This window comes from Gigantopelta aegis, chromosome 6, assembly GCF_016097555.1.
Source record: "Gigantopelta aegis isolate Gae_Host chromosome 6, Gae_host_genome, whole genome shotgun sequence".
Taxonomy (NCBI): Eukaryota; Metazoa; Mollusca; class Gastropoda; order Neomphalida; family Peltospiridae; genus Gigantopelta; species Gigantopelta aegis.
The window spans coordinates 69,783,901-69,805,034 of record NC_054704.1 but is presented as its reverse complement, the minus strand read 5'-3'; the positions used below and the strand labels follow the sequence as shown (position 1 = coordinate 69,805,034).

Below are 21,134 nucleotides of genomic sequence, written 5' to 3'. Positions count from 1 at the left end.
TCAGACTTATGGGTAAGGACCACACAGATATTGAGAGAGGAAACCCGCTGTCGCCACATCATGGGCTACTCTTTTCGATTAGCAGCAAGGGAACTTTTATATGCACCATCCCACAGACAGGGTAGTACATACCACAGCCGTTGATATACTAGTCGTGGTGCACTGGCTGGATACTAAGCACTGGATTATACAGATTAACATATCAACACTGAGTTTGTAACATTCATCTGGGTTTTTAGAACATCCACACTAAAATGTTCACAGAATATATAAAACTATCATCTGCATAAACATAAGAAGTTGTGTTTCACAATTATTACACCTAATATTAATCTGTCTAAATCATAGTAAATCTTATTTATAACTTTCTTATTTGATATGAAAACCCCCCCACAAAAACCCAACAAATATATATTTTGAATTTTTTATAAAATAAATGTTCATATAATAAAATATTTCTTGACAATTTGTTTATTTTTTAAAGTAAATTTTGTTGTTATAATAATCTTATGCTGGTAAGTTCACTACTACTGCGATATACACAGGTATATAATTCATTAAAATAATTAAAACAGTGTTCCTATTTCACAACATTATTCTAAAATTTGATCTTTAGACAGATTTTCTTAGAGGATAATTTTAAACTCAAATATTATTTAAAATATTAACTAACAATTAGTTCACACAGAAAAATGCTTATTCTAAAATAAGACCTTTTAAAAAAATTCTTTTATAAATAATTATTTATAAATAAATCTGTATAATTAATAATTAGAAAAAATAAATGAGATGTAAATAAAAATGTGAACACTGCAAGATTTTACAAATAATTATTTGTCAAAATAAATGAGATTGAAATAAAGATAATATTATATAATAAATTTTTAAAATAACACAAATACAGCAATATTTTAGAATAGAATAGAATAGAATAGAATAGAATAGAATAGAATAGATGTTTAACGACACCCCAGCACAAAAAATACATCAGCTATTGGGTGTCAAACTATGGTAAATGCAAAAATGATGTGTGCAAGAATTTGGAGAAAACTATTAGTAATAATAAATCAGATTGAAATAAATATAATTATAGTAAATAATAAATTAATAAATAAGACAATAATAGACTAACTCACCAACTCAGTGAAGATTTGAAGAGACTGTTACACAAATTTGACAAAAGAAGATAAAAAGATTCAGCTAATTAACACCCATAGATAGATCTGCAGCAGATCAGTGGAAATCATCCATGAAAAGTGTCGTCTGCTACACTCTCCCTTTCCATCTCACTCACTCACACACATACTAGCACAGGCATGCATACATCTGCTTCCACCACTAGGTTAAAAGATGGCTATGAGCTCCACCCACTGGTACAGCCCTGGCTCAAAGCTAACTGACCTAAATGACAAAGTTTACATCCCTGCCTCAATCTCCCGATTCAATAGTGCCGCTTCTGGGGACATTAGCATCTCAAACATTCGGAATTCCTCGGGAAAGCTGGAGGAGGCATCCACATGCAGTGTGTCCTCCCCACCCCGGTGTTCAGCCCGTTCAGACGTCAACTTTATCGGAGTTCTTCAGCGGCACACCCTTGCTGTGTTTCCTAAGTTGGACATCTTTAAAAAAACACGGCCACACCTTTGGTAGTTAAAACAGCAAGACAATCGCTGCTGCGTCTCTCTTTCGTGACATTTGTTTCAGCAGCTTATATTACGGGCTATAATTTGATAGTGTTTGCAGTAAAAGGTTAACATTAAAATATTTTATTTTTATTGGTATAATACATGTATGTAGTTCATTTGTTGCCTGTGCCATTCAAATTAGTACATTAAAACAAACAGGTTCTTTTTTTGCTTCTTTTTTTTTTTTTTTTTTCTTTCTTTCTTATTTTGTTTTGTTTTTGGGCGTGGGATTTTTGGGGGGGTTATTTATTTTTATTTTTTTTCTGGGGGTGTTGTTTTTGCTGTTGTTTTTGTTGCTATTTTTATCTTTTTGTGTAATATAAAGTAAAGTAGGAATATAAATTAATAAATGTAAGACATTATTATTATAACAACTCAGCACATTATTTAATAGGTGGTTACTACTAAGTGTCATATGTTGGCTAATGTAAATAAGTCATTATCAATATTATTAAGAATAGTGCGACTGTGACAACATCTCAACACATTGTTTAATAGGTGGTTACTACTAAGTGTCATATGTTGGCTAATGTAAATAAGTAATTATCAATATTATAAAGAATAGAGCGACTGTGACAAGATCTCAACACATTGTTTAATGGGTGGTTACTACTAAGTGTCATATGTTGGCTAATGTAAATAAGTCATTATCAATATTATAAAGAATAGTGCGACTGTGACAACATCTCAACACATTATTTAATAGGTGGTTACTACTAAGTGTCATATGTTGGCTAATGTAAATAAGTCATTATCAATATTATAAAGAATAGTGCGACTGTGACAACATCTCAACACATTGTTTAATAGGTGGTTACTACTAAGTGTCATATGTTGGCTAATGTAAATAAGTCATTATCAATATTATAAAGAATAGTGCGACTGTGACAACATCTCAACACATTGTTTAATAGGTGGTTACTACTAAGTGTCATATGTTGGCTAATGTAAATAAGTCATTATCAATATTATAAAGAATAGAGCGACTGTGACAAGATCTCAACACATTATTTAATAGGTGGTTACTACTAAGTGTCATATGTTGGCTAATGTAAATAAGTCATTATCAATATTATAAAGAATAGAGCGACTGTGACAACATCTCAACACATTGTTTAATGGGTGGTTACAAAATGTGTGGGTTTGTTTAATGTAAATAACACATTATTATGTGAATAATATTTGTGTAACCGATGAATTACCCAACCACAATACACATCTTGTGTACTACATTAAGGCTCCAATTGTCCAAAAATCAGTTTAGAACACTTTTTGAAACATATGAACTTTTTTTAAGATGTGAAAAATGTTTTGGTACTCCTGAAGTTTTCAACCTTTTAATTTTAAACTGTAACGATTTATGACAAAATAATTTATCATTATGTAAAAGATATGCTAACAGAAACACGGTTCGTGTGAAAAATAACACAATCTCAGCACCTAGTTTAACGAGTGACATGCTATAAATATGGTAATTGCGTCCAGTTGCTTATTTTAGATAGCAGCAAGGTGTAATTTATGTTACATACGCGTAATGTACCTTCAGACAAGATGGGAATGGGATAAAAATCAAAAGGATTGAAGAAAGGTTAAAGTTAGAGTTAGTTTTTATCTAATGTCACCACTATAGTACATTGATTAATCAGTGGCTATTCGATGTCAAACATTTGGCATTTGTGAAACCTGCTACAGTTTTCCATTAGCAGAAAGGAATTTTTATATGCACTTTCACACAGACAGGACAGCACAGGACACCATCTTCTGATAAATCAGTTGCTTAGGACAGAAGAAAAAGAAACAATCAGAAGATGCATCCACCAAGTAGATATGACCGTTCGACTCAGGCGAGCACTCTGTTGATCCCAAAGGGCCCCGAGATCCATCAATCAAAAGGAGCAGACCTACATTGAGCTATATTATGAATATTTGATATAAAAGTTGTGGAGCACTGGCTGGAGTGAGAAAAAGCCCAATGGGCCCACTAACGGGGATCGATCCCACACTGACCACGCATCAAGTGAACGCTTTACCACTGGGCTACATCCCACCCACACATTATGAATAAAGCAGTTTTTTCAGTTTGAACCAGCAAATGCTTAAACTGTCATTAAGGGCCATAACCACAGTTCAAGATAACTGGGCGGGGGGAGGGGGAGGGGGGAGGGAGAGGGAAATAGAAGTAAAAAACCCAAATCAAGGCACTGTAATAATAATCTTTGGTTAGACAAAAAATTGAATTTTTAATCTAACAAGTGCTCCATTCTTCCCTCCCTCCCTCCCCACTAAGTGTACAACCCTGTTTCCCACGTTTGATAAAATCTTACAAAATGCCGTTCAATATGATGTTTGCTACATACTTTAACGCTTTGCTGCGTGCTTCATTTTAATGTAATTTCTCTACCCTTTAAAAAGCGCCAATTATCTCATTCCTATAGACATTTGTTCTGGATGGACAGTTAAGACGTACAGGTATACAGTCGTGATGGAAGACACAACGCAATGTGAACGGCATGCAGTGTATGCTTGAGTGGCTTAATTCCCACTGTTGTGACTATAGATATTAATAATGCAATATCAAGTGCACTCATGTATGCCTTGAGGGTTTCTTATTGCTGCGATCAGTGTAATGATGCCGTGCGTAACACACTGCACGGTTTCTGCCAGAGGGTATGGAGGGTAAAATTACGTTCTCGAAAATATTCTAAATTAATGGATTTATATTTTATAATTTTTTAGATAGATGACAGATAGTGACAGAAATGCTGTTTAAAATTTGTCAAAGCTTATGAAATGCAGCATCCAATTTCACTGTAGGAGCACTTATGGTTTGTTTTGTTTTTATTATTTAACATCAAAATTATTATCTGGCAGAAATTAAGTCTGCACTGTCGGTATATACTAGCATGCTACAAGAAGACCACTGCTGAGTTGGCGCTAAGACCATGCTAAGACCATGCGGAGGTGATCATGTGTATTTAGATGAGCGCCCCCTGGTGACATCACAGCACACTAATAGCTAACTGCCAGTTTCTGGACAAGCTGCAGCACAATGGCCAAGCCCTGTTGGGTGTGTTCTGTAAATATCTAGTGATAGATGGACCACTGTAATCTGGTAATTTGCTCAGTCTTTGTTTTCACACAGTCAGCTAGCTGTGGGTTATTACAGAGGCAAAAAGAGTTCTTACTAATACAAGCTTCTTAGTTCTTAGTATTTATTAGTAGTCTGCCTTTCATATTGCAAAGAGAAGGAAGGAAATTTTTTATTCAACAACGCACTCAACACATTTTATTTACGGTTATGTGGCATCAGACATATGGTTAAGGACCACACAGATATTGGGAGAGGAAACCCGCTGTCGTCACTTCATGGGCTACTCTTTTTGATTAACAGCAAGGGATCTTTTATATGCACTATCCCACAGACAAGATAGTACATATCACGGCCTTTGTTACACCAGTGTGGAAGAGGCAAAATGTTTTACTAACAAAAGCTTCTTAGTTCTTATTATTTATTAGTAGTATTAGTAGTCTGCCTTTCACAGTGCAAAAAGAAGGAAGGAAATGTTTTATTTAACAATGCACTCAACACATTTTATTTAAGGTTAAATGACATCGGATTTATGGTTGAGGACCACACAGATATTGATAGAGGAAACCCACTGTCACCACTTCATGGACTACTCTTTTTGATTAGCAGCAAGGGATCTTTTATATGCACCATCCCACAGACAGGACAGTACATACCACAGCCTTTTTTACACCAGTTGTGGAGAACTGGCTGGAATAAGAAATAACCCAATGGGCTATTCCAAAGAGATTAATATAGTTGTTTCATCAGACAACAGTTAAACTTCATTAATATTAATAAACAAATTAACAAAATATACTTTCTTGTAAATCTACATTATTAATAAATTAATATTAAGAGAAACATGGTCCAAAAATTGGGGTGGGGTTGTGTCTATAACAGTTTAAAAGATTAACTTCTTTAATCCCAACTATATTAAAACATTAGAAATAGGGTTACAGAATAAGCATGAGAGCATGAAATTTTGCAGGGGAGGTCTAAAGTCTGAAACACATTGTTAAAGGCATATTGTCACAGACCACTGACCTATTAAATGGCCTAACAAAGTATTACCTAAACAAATATAAAATTGATCTGTCCCTAAATGTACTTTATTCAGCCATCTATGTAACCACCATACTCCACTTACTAATGCTATTATGTAAAAATTAATTAATTATGGCAATGGTCCATAATTCAAAAACTAATATTGCCGAGAGGGTCGATATGGATTTCACTCCATCATGGTTCAGTTAAGGTGATGTGATAGCTAGATTTGGTTTCCAAAAATTAATGTAATTATCACTTATCATCAATTTTTAGAGAAATAGTTCCTTAAATCTGTGACAGTATATGCCTTTAACAACTATGATAAATTATTTTCCTACATTTAATTACCTATAGATTTTACCAACATTTTGTCCAGACAGAAATCGTGAAATTAGCATCACAATGACACAAATTCCACATATATTAGATGATAAACATGTCACCTATCTTGACTTTGCTCAGATTTCCTTGGATAAAAAGCATGCAATTTTTCGATGTCTGCCATTTTTTTTTTTTATTGAATACTCTTCAAGAGGGGTGGAAGTCTTCAAAAATATGTGACCTAATTAATATGTCAAAATGATTGCTTTTATACCATGATGCATGTTATGACATTGACAGATTACAGTATGTCCCTTCACCCCTCTTGAAGAGTATTCCATAAAAAGGCAAAATGGCAGCAGGCACAAAATTACATGCTTTTTGCCCTAGGCGATCTCAGCGAAGTCAATATTGGTGACATAGTTATCATCTAGTATGTGCAATCTGTGTCACTGTAATGGTTTTTTAAAGATTTCTGTGTGATTTCATTTTTAACAATGTGGTTCCGACTTTACCCTGTGACGATCAAAGTTTCTAGGGGTTTAGGTCATGCTCCACTAGAAAACATACATGTATTAAAACAAGAGTATCAGTGAGGTACATGATACGCCCATCAAAAGCAGCCACACACCACCGTCCCAACATGCAAGGCTTAATGATCCTATATGGATTGATAAGGAAGATATGTCCCAGACAAGGATTTCCTTTAATGTGCATCAATATGTGAAAAGTAGGTCACAGTGGTTATGGAATGGGATACATCGCCATTCCAAATTGTACTTGTATACAAGGTGTGATGATCTTATATGAATTTGATATGTAGATATGCTCTGGACAAGGATTTCCTTTTATGTGCCGTAATGATGGAAGAAAGGAAGGCAATGTTTTATTTAACGACGCACTCGACACATTTTATTTATGGTTATATGGCATCAGACGTATGGTTAAGGACCACACAGATATTGAGAGAGGAAACCTGCTGTCGCCACTTCATGGGCTACTCTTTTTGATTAACAGCAAGGGATCTTTTATATGCACTATCCCACAGACAAGATAGTACATATCACGGCCTTTGTTACACCAGTGTGGAAGAGGCAAAAAGTTTTACTAACAAAAGCTTCTTAGTTCTTATTATTTATTAGTAGTATTAGTAGTCTGCCTTTCACAGTGCAAAGAGAAGGAAGGAAATGTTTTATTTAACAATGCACTCAACACATTTTATTTAAGGTTAAATGACATCGGATTTATGGTTGAGGACCACACAGATATTGATAGAGGAAACCCACTGTCATCACTTCATGGACTACTCTTTTTGATTAGCAGCAAGGGATCTTTTATATGCACCATCCCACAGACAGGACAGTACATACCACAGCCTTTGTTACACCAGTTGTGGAGAACTGGCTGGAATAAGAAATAACCCAATGGGCTATTCCAAAGAGATTAATATAGTTGTTTCATCAGACAACAGTTAAACTTCATTAATATTAATAAACAAATTAACAAAATATACTTTCTTGTAAATCTACATTATTAATAAATTAATATTAAGAGAAACATGGTCCAAAAATTGGGGTGGGGTTCAGACCTGTCAACCCTCCCGGATTCCGCGGGAGTCTCCCGGTATTTGATCAAATCTCCTTTAACCTGTGCGGGAGACAGTTTCTCCTGTTAAATGACATTTTTGTAAGCATAAAAAAAAATCGATCCTGTTTTGTCAAAATAACATAAAGGAAGTAACTCTACCTTTTTTTTCTCATTCGGAAAATGTCGACTACTTTCGGTTTCTGAGAATGTAACAGGCCGAATTGTCCCGACTGTTTAACCTTTGCCGAAGTGAGAATTGTGGGATAGCCTATTTATATTGTTAAAAAAGCACATGGAGTTTATAAAATGACGTGTTATTATGTTTGTTGTCATCGTAATGGCTACGAAGCGTGTTGCCGCTAATTCAACAGGCTGTGTGTATTGACATTCAGTGTTGCATATAAAAAACCAAACACTATCCAATTTAGTTCTATTAACACCTCTGAATTGTAAAATGTCTGCCCACTGGATTACATAATGCAACTATGACGAATCTGAACTGCCAGACTCCGAGTTGACAGCGATACACACGATGCATGTTAAAATTACATGTCACAGCAAGACAACGAAAAGACCAATTAGCTGTATAAACATACTTGTGTCAGTTAATTTTGTATGTTTGTGCAGTAAAATGTTGGTTATAAGGGTACTCTTCAAGAAATTATTTTTGTACAATTAAAAAATGTTGTGTTTGACATTGACATAAAGTTACTCACGGAAATGGGTATAATTCCGGTATATTTCACACGATGTCCGTAATGAGGTTTTACTTATGATTAATGAAAATACAATGTTTATTGCATCATTATAATGATTTTAAATAAGTACCACGCCACCGTTCCTCATTATAGTAAAAACTGAATATTAATTTATAAGATTTATATAAATTTGTCTTTGGTACTTAGATACACTAACCACAAAATTTAATGATAATCTAACGCAACCTGTAAGGCTGTAAGTGTAATACCGTAAATGTACTAATTAAATTTTTTATTTCTTGTTCATGTTCTTAACATTTTTGGATAATTTTTTTTTTTTTTTTTTTAAATATGTATTAAATCATAATAATATTTAAACTTTAAAAAAAAAAACAAAAAAAAAACAAGTTTATTATTTTTTTATTTTTTTTTAATGCCAAGATCTAAAGTTAAGAAGTATATATGACATTATATAGTATTCATATAACTTATTGTAATAATGTTTTTTTTTAAATCTTGCGACTTTGGGTTAAATTGTGTGAATTTAAAAAATCTCCTGCTTTTTGACACAATCTCCTGCTTTTTCAACACACACCTCCTGCTTTCTCTTGACTAAAGGTTGACAGGTCTGGTGGGGTTGTGTCTATAACAGTTTAAAAGATTAACTTCTTTAATCCCAACTATATTAAAACATTAGAAATAGGGTTACAGAATAAGCATGAGAGCATGAAATTTTGCAGGGGAGGTCTAAAGTCTGAAACACATTGTTAAAGGCATATTGTCACAGACCACTGACCTATTAAATGGCCTAACAAAGTATTACCTAAACAAATATAAAATTGATCTGTCCCTAAATGTACTTTATTCAGCCATCTATGTAACCACCATACTCCACTTACTAATGCTATTATGTAAAAATTAATTAATTATGGCAATGGTCCATAATTCAAAAACTAATATTGCCGAGAGGGTCGATATGGATTTCACTCCATCATGGTTCAGTTAAGGTGATGTGATAGCTAGATTTGGTTTCCAAAAATTAATGTAATTATCACTTATCATCAATTTTTAGAGAAATAGTTCCTTAAATCTGTGACAGTATATGCCTTTAACAACTATGATAAATTATTTTCCTACATTTAATTACCTATAGATTTTACCAACATTTTGTCCAGACAGAAATCGTGAAATTAGCATCACAATGACACAAATTCCACATATATTAGATGATAAACATGTCACCTATCTTGACTTTGCTCAGATTTCCTTGGATAAAAAGCATGCAATTTTTCGATGTCTGCCAATTTTTTATTTTATTGAATACTCTTCAAGAGGGGTGGAAGTCTTCAAAAATATGTGACATAATTAATGTGATGTCAAAATGATTGCTTTTATACCATGATGCATGTTATGACATTGACAGATTACAGTATGTCCCTTCACCCCTCTTGAAGAGTATTCCATAAAAAGGCAAAATGGCAGCAGGCACAAAATTACATGCTTTTTGCCCTAGGCGATCTCAGCGAAGTCAATATTGGTGACATAGTTATCATCTAGTATGTGCAATCTGTGTCACTGTAATGGTTTTTTAAAGATTTCTGTGTGATTTCATTTTTAACAATGTGGTTCCGACTTTACCCTGTGATGATCAAAGTTTCTAGGGGTTTAGGTCATGCTCCACTAGAAAACATACATGTATTAAAACAAGAGTATCAGTGAGGTACATGATACGCCCATCAAAAGCAGCCACACACCACCGTCCCAACATGCAAGGCTTAATGATCCTATATGGATTGATAAGGAAAAGTTTGTTTTATTTAACGACGCCGCTAGAGCACATTGATTTTTTTATCTTATCATCGGCTATTGGACGTCAAACATATGGTCATTCTGACACTGTTTTTAGAGGAAACCCGCTGTCGCCACATAGGCTACTCTTTTTACGACAGGCAACAAGGGATCTTTTATTTGCGCTTCCCACAGGCAGGATAGCACAAACCATGGCCTTTGTTGAACCAGTTATGGATCACTGGTTGGTGCAAGTGGTTTACACCTACCCATTGAGCCTTGCGGAGCACTCACTCAGAGTTTGGAGTCAGTATCTGGATTAAAAATCCCATGCCTCGACTGGGATCCGAACCCAGTACCTACCAGCCTGTAGACCGATGGCCTGCCACGACGCCACCGAGGCCGGTAGGATTGATAAGGAAGATATGTCCCAGACAAGGATTTCCTTTAATGTGCATCAATATGTGAAAAGTAGGTCACAGTAGTTATGGAATGGGATACATCGCCATTCCAAATTGTACTTGCATACAAGGTGTGATGATCTTATATGAATTTGATATGTAGATATGCTCTGGACAAGGATTTCCTTTTATGTGCCGTAATGATGGAAGAAAGGAAGGCAATGTTTTATTTAACGACGCACTCGACACATTTTATTTATGGTTATATGGCATCAGACGTATGGTTAAGGACCACACAGATATTGAGAGAGGAAACCTGCTGTCGCCACTTCATGGGCTACTCTTTTTGATTAGCAGCAAGGTATCTTTTATATGCACTATCCCACAGACAGGATAGTACATACCACAGCCTTTGTTACACCAGTTGTGGAGCACTGACTGGAATGAGAAATAGCCCAATGGGTCCACCAATGGGGATCGATCCCAGACCAACCGCACATCAAGCGAACGCTTTACCACTGGGCTACATCCCACCCGTGCAGTAATGTATCAAAAGTAGGTTAATATGCACCATTCAGCAGACAAGATGGTACATACCACAGGGTTTGTTACACCAGCCCCAAGATCAGCCAGTAAACGTTTCACTAATGTTTGCAAACTATTTGACTGATTCACAACGTGGTAATTCAGTTTAATGTGTAGCATAAAAACCAGTCTAGCGAACATTAGCAACAAACTGTTGACTGAACTTACCTCAGTGGTGGAGCACCGGCTGGAACAAGAAATAGCCCAATTGACTGATCCTAGATCGATCACACATCAGCCGAGCGCTTTATATTGGATTCATATATTTTAGTTCAGACTGCATATTTGAAAACTATGTGAAACCGGGCTAATTCAAAATACTATTAATCCTTTTCATTTTTTCCTTCTTGTTTAAAAAAAATCAATCAATCAACCTAAATACAATGTGCATGTATTATTCAATGTTCATGGCTTAATGGGGTCAAAGAATATGTTACAACATGTGGAAAACAGGTGTTTGTGAAGGCTTAAATATTGTTTCAAATTACAGTCTCATTTTTAAGTAAATGCAGAATTCTATATGGTCAATTTATTCAATCACAGGTGATTTCTTATCTTAAACATTTATTATTAAAATCTAAACAAAAGTATAAATACATGTAATATAATACAAACAGGAAATCTGGCATTGGTCAAACTGGGTACACGTTATAGTGAATCAGGTGTGTGTGACAAGGATATTACACAATAGCCTGATTTTTACTTATTCATTATTGACAAGTCTCTACAAAGCAATCTAGATTTACTTGCAATCGTCTGTGGGTGGGACATAGCCTAGTGGTAAAGTGCTGGCCTTATGCAAGGTCAGTCTAGGATCGATCCCCTTTGGTGGGCTCCTTGCCTTATTTCTCATTCCAGCCAGTGCATCCAAAAATGGTACATGTATATCAAAGGATGTGGGATGGTGCATATAATAGATCCCTTGCTACTAATGGAAAAATGTAGCAGGTTTCCTCTTTAAGACTAAGTCAATATTACCAAATGTTTCACATCCAACAGCCGACGATTAATAAATCAATGTGCTCTACTGGTGTCGTTAAACAAAACAATGTTTGCAATTTTCTTATTGATGAAATGTCTTGTACTCAGTCAATATAGTTTTTTTGTAGTAACAACTTCAATAAATTTATATGCACCGTATCTATTAAAGTCTGATCTAGGTAACTGAGATTTCAAGTATCTTTTAGGATAAGCAGTTATTGGGGTGGTAGTGGCAGGAATACTAATGGAGCAACCTTCTTAATACTGTCATATTTATGGAGGTTGGTGGGGTGGGGGGACTGTTGATTTGTGTAAAGGGGAGTTCCAGTAAAACAAATCTCTTGATACCCTCCGATTTACAGTCAATATTAGCCACAAAAAAAAGAAGTTTGTTGTGTTTAACGACACCACTAGAGCACATTGATTTATTAATAATCGGCTATTGGATGTCAAACATATGGTCACTTTGACACAGTTATAGAGGAAACCCGCTACATTTTTCCATTAGTAGCAAGGGATCTTTTCATATGCACCATCCCACAGACAGGATAGCACATACCACGGCCTTTGATATACCAGTTGTGGTGCACTGGCTGGAACGAGAAATGGCCCAATGGGCCCACCGACGAGGATTAATCCTAGACCGATGGTGCATCAGGCGTGCGCTTTACCACTGGGTACATCCTGCCCCCTATACTGCCCACCAAGGTAACTGTAAAGTCGTGACCAATATATAGTTAAGCCAGTGATTCAGGTACTCTTCATATCACTGGGTATTGGCTTGCTTTACAATAGTGGTGACAGACCTCGTCGTTTGCAGGGAGCTATCAATCGTGCTCCCCAATACTCCCCTAAACTAGTTCAAGGAGTAAATTTATCTCCTCTTAGCATATGAATTTTAAAAAAAAACCCAGTACTACAAAAGGATTAAACATCGATGCTCAATATGATATTATCTTAAATCTAAGCCTTACGTAATATAAGTTCGGGGAGCAAATAATCACTCCCCTCAATGTTTGTCATTGCGAGGGTCTATACTATATAGGCTGTCCAGTACACCCTTATGAAAAAGTAGGACAGAAGTAGGACAAAAAGTAGGGAAAATAGGGCAAAAGTAGGACTGAAACAATACGTAGCAACATTATTCAAGCTCATACTGGGTAAACGAATATCATAAAAAAAAAAAGTGGTGTTATTGAGAAAACACTTAAAAGACTTCTACACTACATTAATCGATATACTTATTTAGACATGGCAAAATTAACATTTAACAATTAAATTTGAGTTAAATTTTGAGGCAATTTTTTTTTTTTTAATATTGCCATAACTGTTAACTTTTATAATCACACAAGCGATATGCACACTTTAACAACAATTTGCGGCATTTTGAAACAAAGAAAAGAAGGAAAAACTTGGTATTCTGAAGAAAAAGTAGGAAAAATAGGAAAAAGACAAAAAAATAGGAAAAAGTAGGAAAAGTAGGATCACTGTAATGATGGTGGTATATATGTGCTGTCCTGTATGAGTAACACTAGCAGCATCACTGCTGAATTAATTAATTAATTAATATAAGTTAATTAAGTAACTAATTAATGCAGGAATTAATTGATCATTTAATTACACCATAACAAGAACACACATGGGTTACTGGATGTGAAGAAAAAAAACCCTGATACAAATCAATAAATAAAACATCCATATTTCTATTTTCAAACATATTTGTTCTATTTGGCACAGGATGATTACATCAAAATGTGACACAGCCAGTGTGCCCCATCACTGCTTGCTTACACTGTGGGGGAAAATCAGGTTTAAAAATAAAAGTATGACTTACATGTGTCAGACCAATGGGAGGGTGACACAAGACAAACTCCATCCTTCCTGTCGTGGAGATGCTGGTTAAACAATGAGCAGTAAAACAAACATTCCTTTTAACCCTCAGTTGGAGATATTTCCAACAAAACAGAATTAATGAGTGAGTGAGTGAGTGAGTGAATGAGTGAGTGAATGAGTGAGTGAATGAGTGAGTGAATGAGTGAATAAAAAGAATGAACGAATAAACAAATTGATCAAATAGATGAATGAATTAATGAATGAATGAATGAATGATTGAATGAATGAGTGAATAAAAAGAATGAACGAATAAACAAATTGATCAAATAGATGAATGAATTAATGAATGAATGAATGATTGATTGAATGAATGAATGAATGAATGAATGAAGGAAGGAAGGAAGGAAGGAAGGAAGGAAGAAAAGAAGGAAGGAAGGGGTTGATGACACATCAATATAAAAAATTGGGTGTAACATACAAGTAACATTATAAAAAATATTATTTACATTACAATACAAATTCTATAATTATGTACAAAACCTCCACAAAAACCCTTAAACAAACAAACTAAATGGTAAAAAGCTACGAAAATACTAATATCACATTCTAAACTGTCTCTCAATTCAAATTAAAAAAAATTGGTGTACAATCATACAACTCATACAGCTGTAGGAACAAACTGTTATAATATAATAATACTGCAACACTTGTGAGGTAGTTTGACATACAATGGCCAATGATTGATAAATCAATGTGCTCTAGTGGTGTTGTTAAACAAAACAATTTTTTTTTTTTTTAACTTAGATCTAGGCTATAACTTATAACTTATATACAGTGAAACCTCTCAAGACCGGTCCCTCTGTAAACCGGAATTCCCCCAAAACCGGAAGACTTACAGAGTCTTGTTCCAAAAACCTGGACAGAACTTAACCTCTCTAAACCAGATACTTCTTAAAACCGGACATTTGTCTTGGTCCCAAGGGTGTCCAGTTTAGAGGGGTTTCACTGTACTCAGTGTCCCTTCAGTACCTACTTCTGGTTGGGGTTTTCTATTTCTTGTATCAAATATATCATATGTGTAAGTTGGTGTGTGTGGCCAAGTTGGTGTAAGTGGTGTGTACGTACATATCTTGACATACAACAGCGAAAAAGACACCTGTATATGTAATCAATATGACAATCAACATAACACGTTTTCTTCATGTCGACAGAGTGAACAGAACACAATGGGCTGTTTACCTCGAAAAGGGAATGTGACATTGTGTCTGTATGGCAGTCATTGTCCACCCATGCAGCACTCCAGCCCTGGTACCTGGCCAGGCATGCCGGAGACCAAGGGGGGGGGTGATCAATCCTTGCTTGGCAGGGTGCCAACAAGTGGGTGTGGCCACCACAATAACACCCAGTGCATGGGTCTACATGCACAAAGGGACCTGCATGTACATGAAGTGTCGTGTTTCACAATCGGCTGCAAAGACTGGGCTGTTCTACTATACCATAAACAAATGCTGTATATATTATATGGACGGCCCCTTAATGCCTTAAGATATTGGCTTTATCCTATGAAGGCATTTATCATTCAACCTGATCCATACATACTTTATGGATGATTCTAAATGCCTGATAGATCTAATACTAATACAGTTAATTGGCAAGTGCATGTCAAGCATTAGGATCATGTTTAATGACACCACTAGACCATATTGATTTATTAATCATCGGCTATTGGATGTCAAACATTCTGTAATTTTGACATAGTCATAGAGAGGAAACACGCTACATATTTCCATTAGTAGCAAGGGATCTTTTATATGCACCATCCCACAGACAGGATAGCACATACCATGACCTTTGATATACCAGTATGGGGTACCTGTAAAAAAACCAGTACTCAAATTTTGTGCAAAACTAGGAGTGTTGTAAAAACATCTGGTTATACTGAAAATGAGCCACGAAAGGTACCAGTTTCTTCAGTTAATACTTTGAGGTAGGGGTTGTAGTACTGATATTTATGGATCACAGTTTGGTTGATATATTGCATATAGTTTTTTTTAAGCACAAACATTAACATGGTCGCCTATGGGATTTTATTTGGTATAGTACAACCTGTAAACATAGCTTCAGAGTATGTTAGTGTATGTACGTGGGTGGTTGTACAGTTGTGTGGATCCACTGACTGCACCATATATCAAGTCATTTTCAACAATAAAATACGATGTTTTAAAACGTCTGGCTACAATACAATACAAACACATCAGACATTTAATTATTAGTTGCTATTATGTACATACAGGTATTACACTATTGTCGACAGAAATGTTAAAATCAAACAAATAAATGTTTTTATAAGCATTTGCAAACTATTCAGATAGTAATCTTTCTGTTGTCAGATTTTGAGACAGACAGATATTTGAGAATAAAATCCTGGGCGCTACTTGAGCAGATTTAATTGAATATGACGTAGAATCAACTTACAGTATTTCTGGTTTTGTTGCTGGAACCGGTCTTGTCTGAGCTGAAGAACAAAACAAACACAATCTGATTTGTAACGAGAAACTGAGAAAAATAACATCACTTTGTGGACATTAAGTAAGTCAGTTGGTATTCTACCATTAGCACTGACATCAAGTAAAGAAGTATTTAAAATTAAACCTACACATCTTCAGTATAACATGTTATAATAGTTGTCCCAGTCAACCAGTCCCAGTGTACATAACAGGTTGTCACAATCACCCAGTCCCAGTGTACATAACAGGTTGTTTAAATCACCCAGTCCCAGTGTACATAACAGGTTGTTTAAATCACTCAGTCCCAGTGTACATAACAGGTTGTCACAATCACCCAGTCCCAGTGTACATAACAGGTTGTTTAAATCACTCAGTCCAAGTGTACATAACAGGTTGTCACAATCACCCAGTCCCAGTGTACATAACAGGTTGTTTAAATCACCCAGTCCCAGTGTACATAACAGGTTGTTTAAATCACCCAGTCCCAGTGTACATAACAGGTTGTTTAAATCACCCAGTCCCAGTGGACATAACAGGTTGTTTAAATCACCCAGTCCCAGTGGACATAACAGGTTGTCACAATCACCCAGTCCCAGTGTACATAACAGGTTGTCACAATCACCCAGTCCCAGTGTACATAACAGGTTGTTTAAATCACTCAGTCCCAGTGTACATAACAGGTTGTCACAATCACCCAGTCCCAGTGTACATAACAGGTTGTTTAAATCACCCAGTCCCAGTGTACATAACAGGTTGTTTAAATCACCCAGTCCCAGTGTACATAACAGGTTGTTTAAATCACCCAGTCCCAGTGTACATAACAGGTTGTCACAATCACCCAGTCCCAGTGTACATAACAGGTTGTCACAATCACCCAGTCCCAGTGTACATAACAGGTTGTTTAAATCACTCAGTCCCAGTGTACATAACAGGTTGTCACAATCACCCAGTCCCAGTGTACATAACAGGTTGTTTAAATCACCCAGTCCCAGTGTACATAACAGGTTGTTTAAATCACCCAGTCCCAGTGTACATAACAGGTTGTTTAAATCACCCAGTCCCAGTCCCAGTGGACATAACAGGTTGTCACAATCACCCAGTCCCAGTGTACATAACAGGTTGTTTAAATCACCCAGTCCCAGTGTACATAACAGGTTGTTTAAATCACCCAGTCCCAGTCCCAGTGGACATAACAGGTTGTCACAATCGCCCAGTCCCAGTGTACATAACAGGTTGTTTAAATCACCCAGTCCCAGTGTACATAACAGGTTGTTTAAATCACCCAGTCCCAGTGGACATAACAGGTTGTTTAAATCACCCAGTCCCAGTGGACATAACAGGTTGTCACAATCACCCAGTCCCAGTGTACATAACAGGTTGTTTAAATCACCCAGTCCCAGTGTATATAACAGGTTGTTTAAATCACCCAGTCCCAGTGTACATAACAGGTTGTTTAAATCACCCAGTCCCAGTGTACATAACAGGTTGTTTAAATCACCCAGTCCCAGTGTACATAACAGGTTGTTTAAATCACCCAGTCCCAGTGTACATAACAGGTTGTTTAAATCACCCAGTCCCAGTGTACATAACAGGTTGTTTAAATCACCCAGTCCCAGTGTACATAACAGGTTGTTTAAATCACCCAGTCCCAGTGTATATAACAGGTTGTTTAAATCACCCAGTCCCAGTGTATATAACAGGTTGTTTAAATCACCCAGTCCCAGTGTATATAACAGGTTGTTTAAATCATTCAATCACCTGAAGCATGTTCAGGAAGGCACCTAACATTAGATGAATGTAATGTGATAGAAGGAAGGAAATGTTTTATTTAACGGTGCACTCAACACATTTTATTTACGGTTATATGGCGTCGGACATATGGTTAGGGACCACACAGATATTGAGTGAGGAAACCCGCTGTCACCACTTCATGGACTACTCTTTTTGATAAGCAGCAAGGGAACTTTAATATGCATCATCCCACAGACAGGATAGTACATACCACAGCCTTTGCTACACCAGTTGTGGAGCACTGGCTGGAACGAGAAATAGTAACATATAGGAGTCACAATCAAAGAGCTTTTCATCAACTTTGAAAGTAGAATGTCCAAACTGATTTGAACAGACACCTACTGTCATGATTTCCCCACTTACATTCTGTTCCAAGACCAGTGATGTCATTAAAAATAAAAATAGCAGGTGAAAATCAAATTATAGGCGGCCATTAATCAACAAAAAGTCGACATGCATTGTTTATTGGAAGTTCGATACCCGGCAACAATTGATTTGATAACCGGCGAAAAATCGCCGGTTGCCAGCTCTTAATGACATCCCTGAAGACAACGATTATTAATTATAGATTTTTATTTTTAAAATGTTTTTTTAAAAAAGAGTAAAGTTTTGAACTGCCCTAAATGTATTTGAAACTGTCTGTTTGGTCTGCATCCTGGTTCTTAGGAGAAACCAGATAACACCCAACCAAATAACACAGCCTTTTTAATTTGTTTAGTATATGTTGAGGGCTTCTTTTTGGGGGGGGGGGGGGGGGGTTAATGTTTTTTCTGTTTTGTTTGTTTAATTGTTGTTGTTTTATTCATTTGTTTGAGGTTTTAGGGTTTTGGGGGGTTTTTGTGGGTTGTTGTTTTGTGTTGTTTTTGTAGTTTTTTGGGGTTTTTTTGGGGGGGGGGGGGGGGGAGTTTGGTATATTATTAATTCATGAATATAATAAATATACTCACAAGGAGACAGCAAGAGAGTTATCTTCGTCCATGTCATCTTCAGACTCTGGAACAAACACAAGAAATGAATACAATTACATGTGTACCACATCCAATGAGATCGGCAATAATTTAGATTTTACAGAAATCGGGATTTACTCCAACCAGGGGCGGGATGTAGTTCAGCGGTAAAGCACTCGCTTGATACAAGGTCAGTCTAGGACCGATCCCTTTCTGTGGGCCCATTGGGCCATTTCTCATTGCAGCCTGTGCACCACAAATAGTATATCAATGGCAGTGGTATGCACTAGCCTATCTGTGGAATGGTGCATATAAAAGATTCTTTGATACTAATGGAAAAATGTAGCAGGCTTTCTCTCTACGATTATATGTCAAAATTACAGAATGTTTGACATCCAATAGCCGATGATTAATAAATCAATGTGCTCTAGTGGTGTCATTAAACATGATCCTAATGCTTGACATACACTTGCCAATTAACTGTATTAGTATTAGATCTATCAGGCATTTAGAATCATCCATAAAGTATGTATGGATCAGGTTGAATGGTAAAGCCAATATCTTAAGGCATTACGGGGCTGTTCATATAGTATGTACAGCATTGAGGGAGGGAGGGGGGTCCAGTCCAATGCATATACTGTGCATACACGGGGGAGGGGGGTCAGGACAGATGTGTACGTATGCAAAAAAGCCATTTATATTGTCAATTCGAGTAGAAATGCATGCACGCTTTGGTGCATGAAAAGTGAAAACATTGTACATGTAACTTTAGTAGTTTTGTTTTGAGTATCACATTTCATGTACTAAATCAACACATGCCAAACTTCATTGATAATAATTTTAAAAACTGAACTTTAAATGTATTATTATGTGTTTGTTCATAGCCTACATTTAATATAGGCATATATTATTTATGGGCTACTAGTAGAAGACTGGGAGAGTATTAATTTATGTTAATTTAAATAATATTCAATGAATCATTATAAACCAAGTTCTATCAATCCTTATAATATGGGATTTGTGAGGGGTGAGGTCATGATCTAATTATAATTGTAAGGTGATTTAAATAAGAGTATGTTCACAATTTTATTGCTATTAGATGTGTATGTGTATACGGGGGAGGAGGGTACATGAGGGGAGGAGAGATACAAAATATTTAGGTTTTTTGCATACATACTATATGGACTATACTAACCAGCTATTCTCTAAAATGTATGACCATTCACTGTGTCTAACATGGTTTATTTTACCACTTGGCTCAGCTGGTTAGATAAGAAACATGCTACCACCATATCTATATGCCACTTCTACTGAATAAAGGAACAGAATATATTAAATACACTTTCCTATAGACCGGACAGCACATACCACAGCTACAGGTCCACAGTACCCCGGTATGTGATTAACCCTAAGACCCAATTTAATTACCACACAGTTACATCCCACACCTGTTACCTGGGCTCGGATTTAACAGCGGCCATGCAGCAGATTACCACAATGACCCAGTCACATGCACGAATGTCTTGAAACTCTTACCACTAAGCTTACATATCAGGTTTACATTTAGGTATATGAAGGAGGGTCATATTGGTTGTATGAATGAAGGTCATAATGGGTGTACTGTATGAGGGAGGATCATATTGGATGTATGAAGGAGGGTTATACCGGGTGCATGAGGGTGGGCCATATTGGGTGTATGAGGGAGGATCATATTGGGTGTATGAGGGAGGATCATATTGGGTGTATGAGGGAGGATCATATTGGGTGTATGAGGGAGGATCATATTGGGTGTATAACGGAGGATCATATTGGGTGTATGAGGGAGGATCATATTGGGTGTATAACGGAGGGTCATATTGGTTGTATGAATGAAGGTCATAATGGGTGTACTGT

The 21,134-nt window shown here is 36.2% G+C and overlaps 1 protein-coding gene across 3 annotated transcripts in view; it reads right to left on the bottom strand.

Moving 5' to 3' along the window:
• The window catches only part of LOC121375299 (Krueppel-like factor 4), a 65,313-nt gene that overhangs the window by 36,760 nt on the left and 7,419 nt on the right, over positions 1–21,134 (bottom strand). The window contains exons 2-3 of one of the 3 annotated variants that reach the window (XM_041502679.1): positions 19,242–19,287; positions 16,472–16,511 (exon numbers count right to left, since the gene is read on the bottom strand). In XM_041502679.1, the coding sequence (XP_041358613.1) occupies positions 16,472–16,511; positions 19,242–19,287 (86 nt within the window). The other 2 variants (XM_041502682.1, XM_041502681.1) reach the window with 2 other exon arrangements.